The following is a 23,900-nucleotide window of genomic DNA, read 5'->3' as shown; positions in this document are numbered from 1 at the left end:
TCATATTAAGACGCAAGGCAGCCTCCGATGCTAACAACTGGGAATATACATTTGCACGCACTCATTGTACATGAAATTTAGCTTCATAGTTTCGTCACAATTATCGCCGGAACAATAATGTACACACCGGCCGCGTTCTCTGTAAGGACAAGGCTCATTATAAACGAAAGCATTGCCATGAAGCTCCTAACTCCCTATCACCTTTTCTACAATTCAATAAAGTTATTCTCTTTCTCTCTGTAACGAGTTCATCTTGCGAAACGTATTGCAGGATTTGTTTTTATCACACTTCATATTGCGCAGCGACATGCGACCGTAGGCAGGAAGCCGCGATCACAAGAGTTTGCACTGTTGGTGGGGGTTCATGGGTGTGCCCGGCATGCAGCCGAAGGCATTGGAGAACTCCGGCACGTTCTGCAGCACCACATCGCACATCGAATCGTTGACGATGTAGTAACTGCCGATGCACTTGGCGTAGCAGATGGCGATGAACAGCAGCTGCTCGTCCGTCATGCGTTCCAGGAGGACAAGGCGCCGGTTATCGCTGACGTTGCGGTACGCGTCTACCAGAGCACCCAAGGAAACGACCTCGGCGAATAACGACGCCGTGTCTGTGCGCTCGACGGAGAGCGAGCGGTTTGAGATGCACGACAGGAATGTTCTGAACGAGTCCCCGCCGACGCCCGCGCTCAGATACGTGCTGTGGAACCTCTGTCCCACGGCAAAGGCCACCTGGAATTCAATGCACAAGACCGTCATTGACAAGTCCTACATTTCGGTACGGGTACAAATATAACACCTAGTAGATATTACACGTATAACGTATAGGTGTAGCGTATTCGTGTTATTTGTATTATGCCTCAGGCCAACCTTCTGAAAAAAAAAAAGCTAACCGCTATATTAAGAAAAACCCAGCCAAAAAGAGACGCATACTGGAAACGTACAAGAAGACAGGAAAGAGGCTGGACTACCAACTGTTTATTCGACAGAACGGGGCTCTAATTTATAAAGGGTACTCTGTCACATGACCATCGCACAATCAGCTAATCACAATCAACCGTCAAGGAAAAACCGATAAATTCCAAAGGCCGCATGCGCCGTCTATCTCCCAAGGGATCTCACATCTATATTTGCCTAAGCCCAGTGATAACTATGCTAGCAATACTGATGTTGGGTAATCGCAGGAAAGCTGAGTCACACGATCATGGCAAACGCAGAGTCAAAACAAATAAAACAACTTAACAAAGTAAACAGTACCACAAAGCAGTAAAAGAACACTCAGAACAGTTATAGAACCTGTGAAAACCAACTGACCAAACACACCAAGCAGAACTGAAGATCATGTCATACCTAGCGGTTTCCGATTAGGGCCGTATGATTACAAAAAAGATCCCATGAAGTCAAGTTCCTTTCTTCGTAGGGCAAACGACGAGTCACTGCGATATGTTTCTCCTCTTTTATCGATAAGAAAGGCATCCAATACTTCACCTGGCAACTTATCGCGACTTCTGCCCAGGATCCTGGTATCACCAAGCACCGGCTTACACTTGCACTCATTGCACTGAAAGGCTATATTCGACCCCGGGCCGTTACCCATTCTAACGATTTATGGTGTTCCCATGCTCTATCGTTGATACACCGGCCCTTTGGCCAATATATACCCGCCCACATTTCAGTGGGATTTCATACACAACACCAACGGCACAGTCCTCAAAAGGCTCACCATGCTTTTTGTCACACTGGAGCTTCTTCCTCCTTCCGATTCTCGCGCATAATCCAATTAGCTTTCTTGGGGCTGAGAAAACAACAGGCACTTCATGCCTGACCGCAACCTTCTTCAGGCTGTGTGGTACGCGGTGTGTAAGGGGACCACATGTGATCGCATTTGTCCTTGAATCTGGTTTTCTTCCTTTCATTTCTTGTAGTAGGGTCACTGCCACTACAGATATGACGGAGCATGGGAAGCTCGCCTTTTGAAGTCTACCAGTCTGAATGCTAAAGCTAGCCTTAACCATGTGAGTACAGAACTTAGTCAAAGCAGATTCTAGGCAAAGAGAGGCGATAGTCCTTTTTACAGTCTTCGAAAGTGTTGAGTCATAAGGAAGCAATTCTTCCTTTGCTCTGAGGAGATACACCTCGCAGACACGCCCTCCTACATAAGCGCAAAAAAAAAAAACGGTTTTACGCAAGCATAAAAAGGGAGAAGCATATTGCAGTGACTCGTCGGTTGCCCTACGAAGAACGGAAATTGACTTCATGGGATTTTTTTTTGTAATCAGAAGGGCCTAATAGGAAACCCGCTAGGTGTGACATGATGTTCAGTTCTGCTTGGTGTGCTTGGTCAGTTAGTTTTCTTAAGCACTATAAGTGTTCTGGGTGTTGTTTTACTGCTTTGTTGTACTGTTGATTTTGTTTAGTTGTTTTATTAGTTTGACTCTGCTTTTGCTATGAGCGTGTGACTCTACTTTGCTAAGCATTGCTAACATAGTTATTGTAGCAAGTATTGCTAACATCTGTATTGCTAGCATAGTTATCACTGGGCTTAGGCAAATATAGATGTGAGATCTCTCGGGAGATAGAAAGTGCATGCGGCCTTTAGAAGTTATCGGTTTTTCCTTGACGGTTGGTGGTAATAAGCTGACTGTGCGATGGTCATGTGACAGAGTACTCTTTATAAATTAGAGCTCCGTTCTGTCGAATAAACAGTTGGTAGTCCAGCCTCATTCCTGTCTCCTTGCATGTTTCCTGTGTGCGTCTTTAGTTTGGCTGGCTTTTCTTAATGCAATGCACGAAACAGCCGAACAAGATGTTTTACTAACCGTTCCAGCAACACGGGCTGTTGGGCAACGCAACGCACCTGAGCACACCGAGTCGCACGTAAATGCGTAGTACGTGACCATTACACCAGCGTCACCAGGTTTCACCGAAACCTCTTCGATATTGCACACGGCCCCCGTACCGTGTTATCAGCACCATTATCTTGTTTTTTTATCGCAGCAACGAGAAAAGGTGTAATCGTGCAAACATGGCAGCAAAATTTTCTATCTGAATGTGTCTCTGACTGTTCAACTGTGCTCTGTTCGCTATAGATCAACGATGCCTTTCACATCGAACAGGAGATCTACCGGTAGCCAATGCTTATCCTGAACTTCCGTAAGAGGGTCGCATACAATGCCCGGAGCAGGTACCCAGCGGATTATACCATGTCAGCGCTGATTAAACTCCTAGTTACGCTTCACAAGTTACATAGCAGGTCAGTCTCTAGACACCAAACTTTGATCCGTACTTTTTCGCTATCAGCTCAGAAAGTGTAGGGTAATCTCCCAGCGTTTGCAAACGTGGAGAGGATACGAGGAGTGGCTACACACACGTGGAGTGGCTACACATACAACTCTACTTCCATCCTTATATGAAGCCATGGGCACCTCTGAGGTGAAGTTGACACACACGTACTCACTTAAATGTTTCCGTGAGACCGCTGATTCGAACCATGCCCGCCTTTTCCGCTTGCAAATCGCACAGCTCAATCGAACCATTGCCAATAAAAGAAAGCTCGAGTTCTGGCTATAGCGGACATTCTGAAGAACCCATAGCCCGGATATCCTTATGCGTCAACTATGAAACGTCAAGCCTGCGGAAACTTCTACGGACCTGAGCGCCAAACCCGCCGTAGTTGAGGGGCGACATTGCGTTCATGTCGTAGTACGGGAAAGACAAGACATAGGGCATCAAGATGAATTCCTTGAGATACTCGACGTCCGCAGAGAAGGCCAGGGTCTCGATGGCCGTGATCGCAATCTTGATGTCGATGGGGCGGTAGGTAGTGCGCGAATTCCACGCGTTGTGCCAGTTCTGCAGGAACGAGTCGCCCATCTCACCCACAATGATATCGGAGTAGTTAATCGCGGGCAACCGCCCAAAGATGCTGAAAGTCAGCGACACGTTCCCCCACGACCTGCAACAGGCCAAAAGCGCAACGCGTGAAATTAAAGCATACACCCTATGAGGAGGTGTAACATTTTCTGCGGTGCGAGGTTTCCGGTACACAGTGGAACTATGTAAACGATATTGCGTCTATAATGCAGTACATCGTGTTACAGTCATAGTTACGCGGAGCGTAGCGAAACAACGGACCTCAACTGGTACTCAATGCTCAATAGAAGTTTATTCCGTCTATACACAACTAAAAAATCACTGGAAGAAAAATGCGCAGATTACACACACTCTGGGAATTAATGTTATGCAGAGCAATTTGCAAGTAGCTCGCTATGCAGCATTGTTCGGGGTTCCCCAAAGCCTTGCCAGGTGGACCAACGCGTTTGTCTAATTTGAGTAGTTGTGGGCATGACACGAGCGTGCACGTGAGTGACGAGAGCTATAAGACGACGACGATGGTGTCGGCGGTCGTATACGACAGCAATAGCGTGATTCCCACTGACTCCGTTCGACGCGAATTCACCCAACAATGCCCACTGTTGCGTTCTGCACAAGTTTTGAACGGGCGTAAGCGAGAGATATACGGATTGTGATGTCATCAGCGATTACGTGTTATGCAATCGTACGTACCTATGGCCATGTCATGTGGTCGATGTTAAAACGACGATGGCATTTGTACTCCGGCGAAGAAACGTTAAAACACGATAAACCTGGGCCGATCATCAAGGCAGTACAGCGTCGCACAGTTTCTACGTAACACTAGTTACTACGAAGAAAGTACTCGGGAACGTGGGCCGATCCCGAACACGGGTGCAGTATAACACAACGTCTCAAAGCACGAGCTCTCACGAGGAAAGAACACGAGGAAATGGCACCTCACGCACGTGCCAGACTTCTGAAAGAGCTATATAGTCAGTTTAGGCACGAGAGGAGCATGCGTGCGATCGTGGCTCAATGGTTACAGCATTGGGCTGCTCTGCTCGAAGGTAGAAGTTAAATTCTACTGTCGGTCATGTATTTGCTTCTACAACAGAGGCCCTATCGCAATGTACCTGGAATGATGCAAAGAATATGTGTTCAGCAATAATAAAGGTCGGTGCAGTAGTCAAGGCAAGGCAGCACTTCGTGTTTTCATCGTCCCTTATCTGCCTGCGTTGGCCCTAAACTTGCGACCCATCATCATCGTCATCAATGTTGCTGGATTCATAATGCAAAGAAGGGGTAAGGCGTGCTGACACGGACAAAAAAGAAGTGGACAACAGGAACGTTATCTACTTCTCTTGTGTCTGTGTCTGCACGCATTACCCCTTCTTTCCATTATGAAACATTACCAACTAGCTCAGCTTTCTCTCGTACTATTGCTGAGGTGCCGCGAAAAGAAACGCATAACAGCAGCATTCTTTGGTACATGTCTCATGTCGGCCTTTTCTCTATCGCATCGATAATTACCGTACCGTATCACGCTCACGCCGGCGTCATAGTCGGTCCAGGTGGACAGGCGTTCCAGGAAAGCGGCTCGAACAGCCAACGTGATTGACTCTGCGTGGTGGCGCGCTACTGCAGGTAGTACTTCGCGGGCGTAGTCAGACATCAGCGCTTTGCTGGCCGCGATGTAGGCGCGGCTCAGGCAGAACGCGCCGTGCAAGACCAGCGCTCTCTGCGGGTGTCCGTAGAAGTTCACCACGAGCTCGCCGTTGGCGAACAGTGCCGCAACCTGCGGGAGCACCGAAGTCCATAAAGATGGCATAAACGGCAAAGGTTGAAGACGCTGACTATTTATGCAACTGTGGGGCCTTAAGTTCCCAAAACTGCGCAGTGGTGTAACAGTGGATAACGAAGGACGCCACACTGGAGGGCCCCGGATTAATTTCGACCACGTGGGGGTTTGTTTCACGTGAATCCAAAACAGGGCACACGAGCATTTTTGCGTTTAGCTCTCATGGGACTGCGGCCGCCATCGAACACGCGACCTCGTGCACAGCAGTGCAACGTGCCATAGGCACATAGCCGCTGCGGCGGGTGACTTAAGACGCTGGCGACATGTACAGTGCCGCCGGAAACTGCATGCAGGAGTTAAAATTGTCAAACTTATTCAATGGATACGAGATGCAAAAATTGATATTGCATCAGGAAAATAGGCCGCCAGACATGGACCAAGTCAGGTTCGCCCCATTCGGCACTCGTTTAAATGCCCTCTTTTATTTGCACTGTCTTCTGCGGAGCCACCATCGTAAGATCAACATTCTTGAAAGCTGTGATTACCGCAATTTAGCGACCACTCAGTATCGTGCGGGAGTGCTTGCGTGCACGTCGATGTACGTCTCCCGCTACTTCAGTATACACGACAGCGCTAGTACGTCTCGTTTACGCCAAATTAATCGACTCTTTACTGTCTCATTTGTCCCTCTGGAGCGTGAGAGCCAGCGTGAAAATGACGCGTTGCTTGGCGGCCATCATCGCACCTGCACTGTGCACCAGGATGCGTAGGCGTACATGTCCAGCTCTCCGTGGTGCGCCAACAGGTCGACGAAGGCGCTGAAGAAGGGCAGGTTCCATGTGCGGAACTCCAGTTGCCCGACCAGCTCGACGCCTTCACCCTGTAACACCTCCATCCACCGGCTCAGCGACAGGTTGGCCGATGCGTTGTACACCACGTCAGCAGGCACCGCAGAAACTTTCGGCGCGTTCTTATGGAAGGCTGCTATCAGCGGACCGAACATATTTTCCTCCAGCCGCTGCGTCTCCTGCGAAGTGACAACGGAGACTGTGTGTCAAGAAGAGTGCGGAAAGCTGCTTTCTGAAAATGATTGTCTCCAGACTGCAGCAACTTTCAAAGTTTTCTGCCTGGGTGGTTGCGCTTCTAAAGCTGGGTTAACACATTGGCCCAAACTACTTTTTCAGTCCGTAGGCGAACTTCACGTAACTCAATTGCAACGACTCTGCGCTGTGATTCGGCCGCAGTGAGCCACGTGATGGTCACCTACCAAGGATATCAGCAATGCATCTCGTGTGTGCAGGGTACGTTGACTCGCACAAACACGCACGCAGTTGCGTTTAGCAACCTGTGTACACGTGTGCATGTCTTTGCCAGCTCTTTTATCCTATATGTCTCTTTCTCAATGCTCCTGCTACACTTGTTCTGTTCGTAGCTGCGGAGCAGTAGAATGCGCGCGAAAAAAATGCATGAAGTGGGTAACAAACTGAGTTAGCATTGGACACGTAACGTTGCACTACAGAAGACTACATACATCGGTCGCTCCAGAGGTTGGTCTTGCACTACGAGTTGCACTATATATATTCGCGACCTAGCTCGTCCCAAGCTTAGGTGGGACAACTCGTGAAAAAGCGTGAATAATGCGTACCACATACTCTGCCAAACACTGAAGTTACAGAAAAAGCGCAGGTGTCGAAGTAGTTAAAGAAATAGCAGATTATTTCGGTAATTAAGTAAACTATTGTTTGCTGTATTGTCTCACACACCGACTACTGTATACTACTGGCTTCATACAGCGCAATACATTAAGCTGTTGAAAGGGATGCTAAATAAATATTCTACGCAAATTTGAGCTAGTAAAGAGAATTACATGAAAACGCTGTTCCCATACCTCGAGCTAAAGGCGGCTCGTTATTAACCAAGATAATGAACGCCACACTTTTACTGCGATAGCAATTTGACAGACGATCAAGGTGCGCTTGCATCGTCATTGTTTGCGCCGCCATTGACATTGACGGGCTGTTACGGTATGGACGCGCATGCACGGCCGACGTGTGGAGGGTTACAATCATAGAGTATCCTAAAACGTTCGAAGGTCTCCGGAGACGCGCAGTGCACTTGCACGCAAACGCGACAAAGTCAAGTGGACGCACCCTCACAGTACGCGCAAACGGCTCTGCCAGAGCAAGGACAGAGTTTTCGCTTCACCTGCTGGCACGAGCTCTGTGCGCACACACACTGCTTAGTAGCTGTGTGCAACCCACAATGTGGTGCACTTGGCAGAGAGACTGCACTTGCGACACACCGCCACCCCAGGGGCTTTTGACGCTTAGCTCTTTTCTATATCCGAGTGTCGCCAAGGCAGCGTACATGCATCCTTGATAAGGGGCACCCTTGATAAGGGACAGAAAACGTGAAAGCAAATGTAATTCTCTCTTTGGGAGCTGACAAGCATCGATGGTTTACCTTCGGTCTCATGTGTCGACCCATCGAGATGCGACGCCTTCATCGCGCCAGCATTCCGAGACGCCTTCGGAGCAACGCCAAGCCTTGCTTTCGCTTTCAATGCTTCGGGTTCGGGCGAGACCGCCAGTACGTTTATCGTTATCATTTCTTGCCTGAACTGCGGCGCCGACGGGTCAGTATGACGTCACGAGCTTGAGTAGCGTCTTCAAAGAAAATGTCCTTAGAACTTTCCACGTTGATTCATGGCTTTCTGCCTAGTTCAATGCAATCATTCTTGTTTTTCGAATAATAAATCGCAGAGCATGCTGTCAATATAGATGACGCCAAGAATTCTGATGCAAGAATGGCAGCGCCGACAAACGTTGCTTTTCGCTTTGGATTCCGAACCTCCGCTCACGGTTTACTATTTCTGAAGTGCAATGTAACAAACTAGCTCAATAAATTATTGTTATGTTCAGTTAATGTAACATTGCGCGACCTTTTTTACGTTATAATTCGGATTGCTTTTGAACTTTTTCACTTTGAACTCAGACGCGAGGACCAAAATATTCAATCCGAATATAAAGTAAAATGCGTGCTGGTTTGTATGGAAGTGATTAGAATGGATGCTAAATAGAAGTCTTAAAGGGACACTAAAGGTTACTATGAAGTAAAGTTAAAGTGATAAAACAATGCTCTAGAATGTCTAAGGTGTAATATAATCTCGAACAGAGCTTTAGCAACCGAGAAATTGAGGTAAATGCAAGACACGATTTGAGACACCCCAGCGACATTCCGGTACTAGCCCGATGACGAAGGCACTCCTCATCATAATTTATGTCACTAGTACTCAACTACTCGTGTATCCGTTATCCGTTATCGTTTCTTCCGTTATCAGACGGAAAAAAATGCTACTTGTCTACTTCTGTTCCATTCTAAGAAAAAATAACATTTTGACGTTACTCTTCAGTAGTATGGGTGGTCGAAAGGTTTCGTTTTCGCTCGACTCTTGTTACGATTGTCGTCTGGCACCACGTGCAGAAAGGAATTTCACCCGACCTTCTCTCTCCATGCCTCGTCGAAATGAGGCGTGACTTCTCCCACGGTCAATTGGCGTCCCGCACCTCGTGCAAAAAGGACTTTCTCTCACCCGACCTTCACCCACCAGGCCTCGTCGAAATGAAGCGTGACTTCCTAATTCGTCATGACCATTTCGATTGTCTGCCGGTCCGGCGGAAGCCCCGCAGTGTTTACAGGCCTCTTTTGTGTGTGTGTGTGTGTGTGTGTGTGTGTGTGTGTGTGTGTGTGTGTGTGTGTGTGTGTGTGTGTGTGTGTGTGTGTGTGTGTGTGTGTGTGTGTGTGTGTGTGTGTGTTTGTGTTTGTGTGCGCGCGCGCGTGTGTGCGTGCGTGCGTGCGACTTTAGAGGGACCCCTTCCTCGAACGACCACTCTACAGGAGCACTTCCGCGAACCAGCAACGCGCAAAAGAGACGGACACGCGTCTACGATTCCAGGAGGCAGGACGCCCTCCTCCTTGCAGCATCAGGAGGAGGTGCCCTCTTTCTGTGCCGGTCACGTGACGTCGACGGAAGCAAGATCCCTCCCACGATTGTAGAGAGCCTATTTAAGGGGCTCCGAAATGTACTTTTGATCACTTCATTCTCTTCTTTTCATCTTTCATCAACCTTTGGATAAACCATGCAAGTTTCGAACTAGAAATCGTCTCTCCCTTGCTTGGTCGCCATGGTCTACCGGAAGCCTGCAGCCCGCCAACAACGCCACGCTACCCAATAAGTAACGTCGGTCGAGCTTCGATAGGCAGGCGTCGCTACAACTCGGCAGCAGTACGATACGCTACCCTGGAGTACGCAACATTCTGCGCGCTCGACTCTGCGCCGCGCGCGCTTTGGAGTTTCCGTTGTTTCGTTATCGCGTCGTGCTGCGCTGGTTCTGCTGGCTCGCGAAACTTGCATTGGGAACAAGCAGCGAGAATGCCACCTCCATGTGATGTGGGATGCGCGAACGGTCCGAGGAACTTGGCCAAGGGCAGTTGCAGCGGCAAATCCAACGTTACTTATCACTGTGTGCATACGAGTGAACCTCTCCGTTCGAAGTGGTTAAGTGTCGCACCTCTTCCACAGCGCGTTGGCAAAGAGCCGGAAAATCGCATAGTGTGCTCGCCGCACTTTCGTCCAGAGGATTACGAATTCAACGCCGACTTACTGAAGTCGTGTGGAGTGCCTTTCAAAGCAATGCTTTCCCATAGCGCTGTTCCGTCGGCCTTGCCTGCATTCTCCGAAGCGCAACAACACCTGCAGGTGCGGCATTTGGTTTTCACGAAGGAAAAGCTACAAATGTGCGAATATGTACAGCCATGACATACAGTTGCCATCGTAGTGGTACGCAACGACGCCGGCAGCGCGAGCCCTCACCAGCAGGTCACGTTTATCAGTGCTTAAATCGCTAAGTCGAGCCCAGCATCGCGAGCCAATGTGTCGTTGTCAGGGCCGTCCATTGCAACGAGCGTCAAAGTTGCCGTCATAAAATAAAGAACCAGGTTATCGTCGCGCGCTTTCCCTTCCGCTAGCCACCATAGTACCGCTTTCGCGCTGCTGTCGACTCTGTCTTGGCTCTGTTTATGGCCACGCGTTTGCGTTTTGCGCAGAAAAGCCGTAGCGCCGTCTGCGGGCGCCGTTTTACTCACCGACGGCGCAACGTTACTATGAGACCATGACGTCACCACTCCTCGATCGGAGGGCAGACGACTTGAACTGCGCTAGAGGGACGCGGACGCTTCAGAACGCATTTTCTCTTAAAATAAGTCTCTTCTTCGTATGAAACAAGCGTTTTGAGGTTTCTGGGATGGTATTTCAACAGTCCACGTTGACTTAATATTAACCTTTAGTGTCCCTTTAAATTAGACTGGTAAACTATTATTTCAGAACTCTATCTTTGCTAATTTCTTGGTACGCAATAAACAGAAAAACACCCAGCTACGCATTGTTTACTTGTCTTCTAGCGCATACTGCCAGAACAAAAAATTAACGCCCAACTTTTTTTTTGACAGCGAAGCTCTTTGTGCGACTAGAAGCGCTAAGAAATGCTATAAGCTTGTTTCTGCGGTTTTTATAAAACCTAGATCACTTACGCAGTTTATATTTTTAGGAAATGCGGGGCATTAAAGGGGTGGTAGGAAGACAAAGTTTAAAATTTGTGCCTTAATTATAGAAGAAAATTAAAATTGCTAAGCTCTACTTTACAGCCTCTTTTAAGGGCATATTATGAAACGCTTACAAAGTTTCGCGGCTTCTCTGGGAGATATTTTAACGTTTCTGGCTCAATGGAAAACGTTCCAAAAATTACTGGACTTTCTTTCTCCCTCATTTTCATGCATTATATGAGGTTCATAGTATAGGTGTTTCCGGTGTCCACGGTGAGTTAAATTTGGTGAAAATAAGGGGTAGGTTATGGGCAATACGCAGCAAAGTTCGAAGTGCGTGAGTTAATCTCGACCTTCGGCAGTAAATTACGTTGCATGCATTTCGGTGCGTTATAAGTGCGTTTTACGAAGGGCGCAGGAATGGACCAGCTGTTCTGGGGGCCGTTTAAACGCTACGAAAATCAAATTTAATGAAAATACGGGGCACGTCAATTACGGCCAATGTTGACGCAAAATAAATGTGTGTGGACCCGAGAGTCGTTTCCGAGCAACGTTCTAAAGTATTTTATTTACAGGCAACCGGAATTCTCATTGCAACTTCTCGGAGTAGATAGCTTCGCTGGAAACTGTGTTCTGATTCCGAATGGTCACCCCGAGTGTGCTGTCTACTGGAGCGCCGTGCTTAGGCGGCCGTTCTTGCGGCAAGCGTCGGCGTTGTCCCTCGGAACAGAGCAAACGAGCACAGCAAAGGATGAAACCGAACGCGGAGCGCAGCGGGAGATGAAAGACGGTGACAGCGAAGAAATTGCGAGGAGGAAAGCGGAGGAGGGGGAGCAGCGGAACCATGAGGCAGAAAGCGGAGGAGGAGGGTAAGGCGAAAGCGTTAGAAGAAAAGCGTAGTGCAGCGCTTTGCGGTGGCGACCGCTACGAGATGGCGCCAGAGTAGCTCGCCGTCGTCCGTTCACTGATGGCACGCGGCGAGCGCGTCCAACGATACCATCATGGAAAGAGAGCGCTGCATGAGCGGTGGTCTGTCTGCGGCGGCTGCTCTGAATCGCGCCCACACGTCACCCACACGCTGCCTCCTCGCGATCTCCCAATGAGCGAAGCGGTCGTGCCACACTTCGCTCCGTTTGCAACGTGACGCACGAGACACTGTCCCCGCCAGCCAATGTATCGCGAAATGAAAACACGCATACAGCTGCGCTCAAATTTCGCCTTAAGGAGCATCGTAATCGTCGGTGCACTTTTTTATTGTACACAATAGCGACCTCAAACTACACATTGTTGTGCCATTACCACCAGCCCGGAATCCGAATCTACAAGATACAGAATTTCTCCTCCGAACGCCCTTTGGACAAACCCGGGGCTGCGCCGAAGGGCACAGCGCCCTAATTCTCCCTTGACAAGTCAAGATGCTGAGCCGTCAGGCAGCGGCGTCCCCGGAGAAGCATCGGCAAGCGACATGTCCAAACGTGCAACAAAGTGCTAGACAGCCTGGCGCCGTATTTCCTTTTCCCTGGAGGTCAACGCGCACGGCAACTTGGAAGCGGGTGGCCAGCGCGGTCGCTGGTTTGACCTCTCGGACGACCGTCGAGTGCTGGCTTTGTATTGGGCCATTTGAGTAACAATCGTTTCTCGGGGCTTTATAAGTCCCGACGCCGCCGCCTGGAAAACCGGATCCACCGACCCACCGGGAGCCAGTGCCGCTCTTGAGTGGAGTGAGATGTGTCACGCGTTGCAGTCTCGCCGGACGTCGCCATGCGGGAACAGTCGCGTTCGCTGTAAGCTTTCGCCCCCCGTGCCGATCCGAACTTGTCCTGTATAATGACCTGTATATAGTGTATAAAATCCCTTTCGTTATTCTCACCGACGCCTGACTCGGAGTCTTCGCTACCAACGCGCTGTCACGAAACGGGTGACGAGCGCTACGGGACCACCTCAAAGTCGTAATAGTGGTGGCAGCGGTGCGAAGTCGCAACAGTGGTGGCAGCGGTGGGATTGACCGGCATCGGCTACCTCGGCGCGGTGAGTGCCTGAAGTTTACCTCAAACACCAGACTTTCTCTGACACAGGTTATAGTAGCTTAGGGAAGGATTTGGTGTTGCATTGTGTTAACCTTGTGTGTTTCAAGCCTAGTGAGAGTGTTTTGACAACCATGGGGGATGCTGAGGGGGTAAACAGGGCAGTGTGTGAAATACTTGTGGATGTCTTACTAGTAGCGCTATAGTAGCGTACGGCAGGTATATTCAAAAAGGGTAAACAGCAGGAGGACAGTGTGAACGATGGAGAAGTAGAAGGTCAAAGAACTTCTCCAAATTTGTGAGGAGTTGGGCATTGAGTTGGGCTCAACCAAAAGAAAGAATGCGATCGTTGAGGTCATGAGGACTGGGGACGTAACGGCTGAGGAAGCCGAAGAGACTTGGGCGGATATCAATGAACGTCGGGAAAGGGAGGAAAGGAGAGATAAGGAACGTCGCGAGGAAAGGAGAGAGAGTCGTGAGCACGAGCTTAAAATGAAAGAGTTGGAGACCCGAAATACCGCGCCGGCGCCTAGTCTCACTTCTAACGTTCCAAGAATACGCGATCAACTTCCACCCTTTGTCGTCGGAGAGGATATGGCCAAATACCTCGTGAAATTTGAGCACGTGTGCGAACGGAATAGCATTGAGCGATCCCTCTGGGCACAGAATCTGTTAGCCTTGCTTCCTGGGGAGGCATCAGACGTAATAACTTGCTTATCGAAAGAGGCGTTTGAGAGCTACAGTGATGTGAAGGAAGCGCTACTGCGGAAGTGCAAATTGTCGCCCGAAGCTTTCCGGCAGAGGTTCCGGTATGCAAAAAAGGGCAGGGAGTCGAATGTTGACTTCGAGTTTCGTCTAAAAGCCGACCTGGTGGAATGGCTGAAGGGCGAAGAGGTTTACGACGACCGCGACAAAATCGTCGAATGCATCGCATTGGAGCAGTTCTCCCGTTGTATTGATGAGGATGTCAGGCTCTGGCTGCAAGATAGGCTAAAGGAGGTTAAGCTAAACAAGGCAGCAGAGTTAGCGGAAGAGTATTACACCCGCCGCAGCTTGCGCAGCAAGGCAGTGCGCGTAGAAAAAGCAGGTAGGAGAGATGGGTTTTCCGGGAAGCCCGACGAACGGAAGCAAAACACGCGTCGCGAGTTTCGGGAAGACGAGTCCCTTACCAAAGAAACGGTAAGGGAAGGACAGAATGCATCTCAGAATGATAACGATGGTCCCAAACAGCGAAACGATACGACGCGTTCTTTTGAAAAACGGAAACCGTTAACCTGCTACAATTGCAAAAAGCAAGGGCACATCGCTGCGATCTGCCCAGAGAAAATTGCTTTTGCAACAATACAGGAAACGCACAAAAACATACGACTATTGGAGCCCTATGTGCAGGAAATTAAGGTAAACGGTAAGAAGTGCCGAGCACTTCAGGACTCTGGAGCAACTATGGACGTTGTCCACCCGTCTTTCGTCTTCTCGAGTGATTTTACGGGAGAGTGCGCTAGGATACGGCAAGTGGCCGAGGAGGAGAGTGTCTGTTTACCGATCGCAACGGTTATCATTGAAGGAGAGTTTGGGAAACTTAACACAAAAGCCGCTGTGTCTGCCGCCCTCCCGGAGCACTTTCCCTACCTCTTCTCAAATAGCTCGGAGCAGCTGCTGAAGAATCACGGCAAATCATTTTGCCGACGTGGCGTACATGGCCCTCACGCGATCCAAAGCGCGCCCGCTGTCGAGGGAACTTGACTTTGCGTCGGTGAGCGAACAGCGGTGCGGCACACGGACCGATCAAGGTAACTTGAGTGGCGAGCAGGCACGGGAGAGGCAGAGCTCGGAGGCTGGCCTGGTCGAGCGTGTCCTGGAAGTGAGTGGGAGTGACACGTGCAGTGCTAGCCGCGATATGGACGCGACGCCGCAGTTAGGCGACGCGGGCTCCACACTCGCTCCGGGTTCCGCCAGCTGGCAGGAGCTGGCTGCAGTTGAAAGGGAAACTCTGATTCGCGAGCAACAGGAAGACTGTTCAATAGCCGATCTGAGGAAGAGCGTCAAACGGGAAGCGAAAAAAAAGAGGGTTTCATTTTACGAGGAATCTGGCTTATTGTACGGCCGCTACACGGATAAGCAGGGTGGCAAATATAAGCAGCTTCTGATTCCTCGAAAATATCACCGAAAAAAATGACTGAACTCACTTGCTTCCTCAGTAGCATGTTTTCGGTCCAAGTGATTTCAAGGGGACCATTCTATTTGTCATTATTATTGCTGATTATTAGTTGTTCCTGATATTTTGGTGTGTTGTTAATTTGAAAAATGGTTGTTTGAGCCTTGTGTACCAGATCGTACACCTGCCTCTTGTTGCAGCTGGAGCAAAAAGGGGGATATCAATTTAGTTAGGTTGATTTGGATTATGGCCTTGTCTGGTGTTTGACGGGAGACAGAAGGCACTTGTTCGTGTTGGGTGTTGGGTCGGTTTTGCAAGCTGCAGAACGACCAACCGGGACCAGTGGCGAGAAGCAAGGGCTTAGGAACGACCCGAGCGGAGCTGGTCCAGGTGCCTTGGCGACAACGTGGCGAGCAGAGCTCCTGTCCGGGGGTGTGGGACCTGGGCACGTGAAGTTACCTGGCGTCCGGACACTGGACGTGAACTTGGACGCGCCGGACGAACGTGCGCGCCTGGCATCCGAGCCACGTGGAGGCAGCTCGTCTTCCCGGCGCCTTATCTGATGGCGGGGATGCTGTTGTGCCATTACCACCAGCCCGGAATCCGAATCTACAAGATGCAGAATTTTTCCTGCGAACGCCCTTTGGACAAACCCGGGGCTGCGCCGAAGGGCACAGCGCCCTAATTCTCCCTTGACAAGTCAAGATGCTGAGCCGTCAGGCAGCGGCGTCCCCGGAGAAGCATCGGCAAGCGACATGTCCAAACGTGCAACAAAGTGCTAGACAGCCCGGCGCCGTATTTCCTTTTCCCTGGAGGTCACCGCGCACGGCAACTTGGAAGCGGGTGGCCAGCGCGGTCGCTGGTTTGACCTCTTGGACGACCGTCGAGTGCTGGCTTTGTATAGGGCCATTTGAGTAACAATCGTTTCTCGGGGCTTTATAAGTCCCGACGCCGCCGCCTGGAAAACCGGATCCACCGACCCACCGGGAGCCAGTGCCGCTCTCGAGTGGAGTGAGATGTGTCACGCGTTGCAGTCTCGCCGGACGTCGCCGTGCGGGAACAGTCGCGTTTGCTGTAAGCTCTCGGCCCCCGTGCCGATCCGAACTTGTCCTGTATAATGCCCTGTATATAGTGTATAAAATCCCTTTCGTTATTCTCACCGACGCCTGACTCGGAGTCTTCGCTACCAACGCGCTGTCACGAAACGGGTGACGAGCGCTACGGGACCACCTCAATGTCGCAATAGTGGTGGCAGCGGTGCGAAGTCGTAACAACATCCTGTGAGCGAAGTAGTTAGAAAGTGCGTTAATTCTGACCACGTGGGGAACGGCGCAATCTCTCATACGAGAGTTTGACAGTGATAGCTATTAAAATTTCTTTCACACAATTATCGCGTCGTTGTTCGCAACTTTCATGTTTACTTGTCACGAAACGTTGCAAAAAAAGAAAAGAAAACTTCACAAGTCTCCATCAAAGATTTATTCGGTGCCCCTATCAAAGGTAAGGCTGTGAGTCATGAGGCAAATCAAGTACTCTTAAGTGTGCCAAAATGTTTTACTCTGTGTTGTGCCTGGCGGTTCTTCTGGACAAGGATGCTTCACCGCCAGACCGGCAGTTTTGAAATGCTGTTGTGACCTCGCCCCTGCAGGCGATTACGCTCCGAGCACCGGCGCCCGTAGCCGTATCCATCTCCCCGCCTCCCTCCCCCCCCCCCCCCCAACCCCTTCAGTGACCGAAAATGAGCCGGGGGAGGAAACAATAGCGCAACTTGCACCGGGGGTCTCCACTCTTCGACGTCGATCAGGTTCGGCAAACGGGATTTCAACGAATTGCCGAATTCCTAGAAGGGTTGCCAGAGTTGTCGCCGGTTGTCAGTACTCAACCTTGACATTTATGCGCCGTCGACTGGAAATTGACCTTTGAGAGGGTAAAAGGTAGCCTCCCAGTGCAAGTGCGCGTTCGTGAATTATAATGATCCTACCAAGGTTCCCGGATTGGTGCGATCCTGGCCACCACGTAAAGGGAAAAGGGGGATGGACCAACCGGGCTAGTTGAGCCTGCGCACAGAAGAGCGCCTGAGTCTGTTCACCGAGTTCATTCAAAGATGTAAATACGTGTATAAAGTATTTATTCCGTCTCTGAACTTGTCCTGACGTCTGTCCCGGTACGACACAAACTCGACATCAGATCGGCCACAACACCTCAGTCCCAACAGTGGTAAGGACGAATGGGACAATTAGAAACGGTAACGTTATGCTAGAGTGTTCGATCAGACAACTGTTGCAGTTTGCCACCCGGAAGTAGTTACCGTATTTGGCCGGACGTCTTTCCGTAAGTAAACACGGCAGATAAAATATGAGATTGCAACTCTATAAAGCATGTTTTATACGGTGCGATTTCCCTTGCAATTTCGCGCTTGCGAAGTCGCAGATGTAGACTATTATGTCGTCGGCCCCTTCGTATGTGCTACTTGTCGATGTTTGGATTTCAACGCGAAATCACACATGCGGCGTGGACTCCGCGGAACCAATAACGCCGATCGTGGCCTGTTTGCTTGTTTATAATATTGCTGCGAAAGCATCAAATGGTCCATCGAGCGAAGAAGCTGGCGTCTGTAGCAGTGAAATGGCACCTAAATTCCCATTGGTTGCGACGCCACGTCACGAGCGCGCCTCGAAGGAGCAGAGCAGGCGAAACGCCTGCTGACGAATTAGTGCGTCAGGCGTTGCGTAAAGGGAAAGGGTATCGCCATGACGTTGCGTCACCAGCGCACCTCACTCTCACCGTCTCGCTCTCGGGAACCGGTGCGCGATCCGTATCTCTCTCTCTCACCCCAACTGGGCTTAGGCGCTGCGTGCGTCTGCCAACCTTGGTGGCAGGCTGCTGGTTGTTCGGTCTCTCCTCGCGGAGGACATCGGTGGCATGTGGCGTTGGCACCGCAAGCTGCTACTGCTTGCTGGCTCAGGCAGCACGTACCACTATGGTACATTACTCGGAGCGCAAAACTCGAAGGACAGTTCAGTGGCGTGCAATTGGACATTAATTCTTTTGGATTCCCAACTCATAAGTGCTTACGTGCCCTCGGATTCTTTTTTAGTTTGGTAGAGTACTGCTTTCAAACTCGAAATGCATATCGCGAGAATATTTTCAAGCTTCTTTTACCTTTTAACTGAAGCATACTAATACCCGGCGCCAAAAGCAATTCTTTCTTCCCCTAGGTGCTTGCATATACGAAAATCGCCACCTCCGCGATCGGCGCATGCGGAACGGTAATGCGAAGTTTGATTCTACGCAAATCGCAGCTGCGAAAAACGCCGCGCCATATCCCGTCATGTGAAACACGCATTATATATAGCTTTACGCGACCATTACCACCTCACTGGGTACGCCATCTGCAAATGTAGGGTACAAAGAGCTTAGAAAGTATTAGCCGTTTTAGCACAGCTTAAATGCTCGATTGTTCCATTTTATGGTCGCCAGCAAGGCGTCATTTGCACATGCATGGCGTGTACTGTGGGGAGCCTACATGCAGAGCTTGCATGTAGCCTCCCTATGTTACGGCAAAAGCGCGCACCATCTGGGCTACGGCAGGGGCTTCAACAGCGAAAGTACCGTTTTAGCATAATCCGCCCAGATTCCTCTTCCTTTTCCATATATAGTAGGCCTTCGAGCCATCCCTTAAGGAAAAATATTTATATCATCATCAGTACTTTGCTAAAACATTTTCTAACCGTGAACGCTTTTATATGCGAAAGTATTATGCCAACGTCAACCCTCCTGTCTGGTACAGTAAATGTACGGAGAAACCAGGATGCAACGTTCTAGCCTCCGTTTTAGCACAGCTTCAACGCTCTATTGTTTCTTTTACCGCCGAGTGTCCGGTGCGATTTAGGCGTGTTACGGACAAAGGGCGCGCCACCTGGGGTAAGGCCGGGGTGGAAACAGTGACTCCGTGTTTTAGTACTTCACTAAAACATTTGGTTACATTGAAAGTGATGACATCCGAGGCTGCTTCTTCGTCCGTGTCCAGAAACGCGTTCCGAAGGCGCGTGAAGTAGAGCTCGCGGTGCGCCTCCGAGTTCCGCTCGTGGTACTGGCGCACGATGAAGTTGAAGCCCGAGTCGGTGAGCACGTACGCCTTGGTCGAGTTCTCGTACACCTCAGGGTCGACACGGAACACGGCGCTCCATCCCAGCCTGTAGTCGCAGTGGAACATCATGCGCAGCAGGTCTCGTCGCTCAATCGGAGGAGGCTGGTGAGGCCACGTTACACTGGCCGCGCGCAGTGCGGCCTTTACGTCGGCGAACTCGCCCATCGGTGTCGTCAGCACGGCGATGCAACTCCTGCGAAAGCATATATTTAAGATGAATACGTTAAACCTGCATAGCAACGAACTCTTCTGCCCGTACTTCATGGTAGAACGCCCTCTGCTGCAGGCACCTCTGCTGCTAGCACGACGTCACGCGGACGAGTTGGGCGTAAGAAGTTAATCACTCCTGCGTGACGCTTAATTTCAATTCTCTCACGGCACAAGCCTCGGGCGGGCTAGCACTAACATTTGTTGGCAAGGCAGAAAGAAGGCCCGCCGCTTCCGTTTTCACTGGTGTCCTATACGTTACATTCCTTGTCAAAATCTGAAGCCACTCAGCAAGTAACACTGGTCCACGCGCCATATTGCAGGGCTTGTGCAGCGTATACCTATAGCTTCAGGCATAGCAGAGTGAAAAGGTATGTCCCTTTCAACCTGTAATGTATGGCAGAAAGAATTTTTTCTTTTACAGTGAAGCTGTAAAACCTGTCGTGTCCGTGGGCAGGAATGTGGGCCGATTCTGGAGGTCGTGTAATACCGGGGCGACCCGCGGCAGATGTGAAGCAGGCTTCAAGCACTCCGCCCTAAATAGTAATACAATTAAATAACAATAAATGAAATGACTAGATCAAGGTGCATTGTTTCAAGTCGACGGGTATACATGGAATCGTTTGTGAACACATGCACTCACAAGCAGGAAGCATCACGCAACGCAAACGACGAAATGTATGTACAACCTTAGACCTTTGACTCGCAAAAAGACAGTTCCACCAACTTTGAGGATGTCTGCGCCGTAAATACGAAAGACGGAATTGCGATATGCACTGTATGTATGTCTCCAGGCACACCCAAGTGGGATATAGAGAAGTTCGTGACCGCGCACTTTGAATGTGTTAGCCGTGATGACACTACTCTGATGATCACGTTTGGAGACTTCAATGTGGACATTTCTAAACCAGACAAGAATAGTTCACTCAGTTTGTACTAAAAGAGTTTGGTTTGAAGTGCTACACGACTCCAATCATAAGAAGCCAACAAACACTGACACCAAGGACAACACAGGTGAAGTTACTTGTGCTTAATAAATTGAACAAAAAAAAAACGATAAATTAATGGAAATGAAAGTGGATGAAAGAACAACTTGCCGCATGTGGGAAACGATCCCACAACCTTCGGGAACGTTCCCCACCTGCGGCAAGTTGTTTTTTCATCCACTTTCATTTCCATTAATTTATCGTTTATTTGTTTAATTTATTAAGCACAAGTAACTTCCCCTGTGTTGTCCTTGGTGTCAGCGTTTGTTGGCTTCCTGTGATACGACTAATAAAAATCGGGCCCCTCGGTTCACCCCCTTTCTTCTCGTTTACACCACTCCAAGTCACTCAACTACTCGACAACGGTCGAGTATAGATGTACCTTTGGCCAAGATTCGGTCTAAAATTGTAACCGAGCTAATCAGTGCATATCGCAGTAATCGCAACGCAATCGTCACTACCACTACAAAATGGTGAAAATAAATACATGCACCCTTGCCTAATCCTGTGTGATGTCCTACAGCTTCGCTGGTCACCCACCTTCACAGAGTGGAATGGCTCCATTCTTTATTTCTTTTCTTTCTTTGTTCTGTTTTTCGAAGGCCGTAGTTCACAGATTCAAACATGTGTTTTCGATCTGCATAATTATTTTAAGCAAATAGCTTTCTTTGAATCTTTCGCCCATTTTCGTAGTTGGCAGCGGTCGGTGGTCGGACGAAGGTGCCGATGGAAAGGGCGCGTGATCTCGCGTAACCGAGTTGCAGGGAGGGAGACGGAGGGAGGGACTGCCACGTCCCCCTCGCTCACTGCTTCGTTAGTTCGTGCTGTTCGCTTACACTGACAATCATCAGCAGTGGTTTCTGCAGATTTTTTTCTCGTCCCGTTCCAAGGTGACCTTTCGGTCCCATTTCCCACGCCTCGCTGGGTCTGCACTGCGACTGGACCGTCACATATTCTTCCCATACATTCTTCGCGGCGCGCCTCCGTTGCGTACCTGTACAGCATGGCCGCCCGTTCGAGTGGCTTCTGTCCCGAGGGGGGCACGTCGATGGTGCGCACAATGCGCGCGATCCTCTCGTTGGCGGCACCGAAGGCCTCCTCCTGGACGCCGAGCAATTGGCGCCTCCGCCAGCCGTCGCACACGAAGCGCGTGAAGCTGTGGCACGGATTCACGGACAAGTTGAGCGAGGCGAGCAGCAGCTGAGCGTACTCGCGACACGCGTGTGTCGTGCACGTCGCCGACTGGTCCCTTTCGCCTCCTTCGAGGAGCCACAACAGGAAGGATAAAAGCACGGCCACTGACACCACCAGGCACAAGGCGGCGATCACGGCGTAGCAGAACGGCGTTAGCGGGCGTTGCTGGTGTGGACAGCGGAGAAAAAGCAGACAAAATCTTAGCTACTGTAAACACTGAAAGGTCTGTACACTGCAAAATAAGTTAACCCTTAACGTGAATAAGAGTGCAAATCTGCCCATAACTCACAGCTTTACGCGCCTGTTTTGGGTGTAAGGGCGTGAGTTATAGAATTATTTACACACTTATCATTTTTAGGGTCGTAAATAATTTTAAACTGTATACGCCAGGAAAGGCGCGGAATTTCCAATTGGGAGCTTGGCTGGGGAGCATGCCGAATCAAAATAGTGGAACCGGGTGTATTAATCCCTGCAACGTGCTCCATTTTCTCCTAACCAGTCTTGTTCCTTCGTGCACACCGCTGCAGTGAGGGCCAGATTTAACTACAGCCATCTTAGTTCACCGCAAACTCATTGATACAACGAAAAGGCCAGGATTCAAGTAACAGAGCACATTCGAGAAGGTTTGTTGTCGATGCGATCCGTTATGGTAAGCATTGAAGCAACGGGAAGGCAACCGAATTTTTCCCCTTTTTCATCAACTACAAAATCCTGGGGATGCAGAGGGTATTGTAGAGGACTCCTTTGCGCAAGCTCTCTTCCAGCACTTGCAGACAGGAGCCAATCGAAATCGAAAAATTCGATCCCGACCGGGTTCTATCGCGATTGAAAATGGCCCCTGTGACTGGGGCATAACGGACGCCTTCCGAATACACTTCGACTGTGCTCCCAAAGGACAATCAAGTGAGCAGACATAAAAGTTAATAACTCGCACCCTTATATTGAGACAGCCACGGTTTATACGGAGACCGCAATACGGCCTTAGAACAACTTTAGAAAACCGCGTGAGACGCACCGTGCCACTGGTGACGCTGCTGCCTTTGCGCATCCGACGTGCCGACAACGGGACCCGCAAGGCCGCCGCCGCGGCCGCGACCGCAGGTGCCAGGGACGCGCGGCGGGAGCTCTCTAGGCCGAAACTTGTCGTTGCAATCCAGGACGATGACCTGCGTACGGTTACAAACGAGCCCGGCGTATCAGTGCTGCCCACGCTGATGTGACGCATGTTGACTCGAGCCGACGAGTCCAGTAAGGTCGGCATAGACCGAGAGCGCTGCGGCCGAGGATGCCGTCCATAGGCGGCCATTTTTCGAGCACCGCGCTGACTCAATTCATCGGACACTCGCCGAGGAACACCGACGGAGTGGTGCGGATTTTTGGACGTTTGGCTCACGCCGGCAGGGATGAGCTGTAAGGATTGCGACTCCGACTGGTACTCGTTCGCTGCGCGAAGCTTTTCTTCTTCACTCGTGCCCCGTGCCCACGTGAGCAAGTTCGCTGATGTTGATTTCTTTCACCGTGGTACATACCTACGAAAAGGACTGGCTACATAAACGAGAAATCAAATGAGTAACTGTAACTGTGAATAAAAAATACGGTGAAATCAAGAAAATAGACCTATATACAATGTAAAAAATACAGAAAAATTTTAATACGGAGTGCAGTATTGTATGTAAAAGACTTTGTTAAAGGGGCACTCGAAGAATTTTCAAGCCATCGTTTCCCTTCGCGGATAGCATAAGCTAACGGTCGGAGATATAAATTCGGGAAGAATGGTAGGGGTAGATGTAAGGAGTCCAAAGTCATTCAGCCGGGAAATCTCAAAATACAAGAAAAAGGAAGTGCGGCAGGCCCGATCTAACAATGGCTGTCGACGATAACGCGTTAGCATTGAATCAATATAGCGACACAACGTATTGCCACCGTAGAA

General features: G+C 49.9%; 1 protein-coding gene across 1 annotated transcript in view; it reads right to left on the bottom strand.

The window, feature by feature from the left end:
* The window catches only part of LOC142582604 (endothelin-converting enzyme 1-like), a 52,388-nt gene extending 28,949 nt beyond the window's left edge, over nt 1–23,439 (bottom strand). The window contains exon 1 of the mRNA XM_075692487.1: nt 22,986–23,439. Coding sequence (XP_075548602.1) covers nt 22,986–23,276 — 291 coding nt within the window. The 5' untranslated portion in view covers nt 23,277–23,439. The remainder of the gene's footprint in view (nt 1–22,985) is intronic.
* Between the last annotated feature and the right edge of the window lie 461 nt (nt 23,440–23,900).

The sequence above is a fragment of the Dermacentor variabilis genome, chromosome 5 (genome assembly GCF_050947875.1).
Source record: "Dermacentor variabilis isolate Ectoservices chromosome 5, ASM5094787v1, whole genome shotgun sequence".
NCBI lineage: Eukaryota > Metazoa > Arthropoda > Arachnida > Ixodida > Ixodidae > Dermacentor > Dermacentor variabilis.
This window is presented reverse-complemented; position numbering and strand designations above follow the sequence as displayed.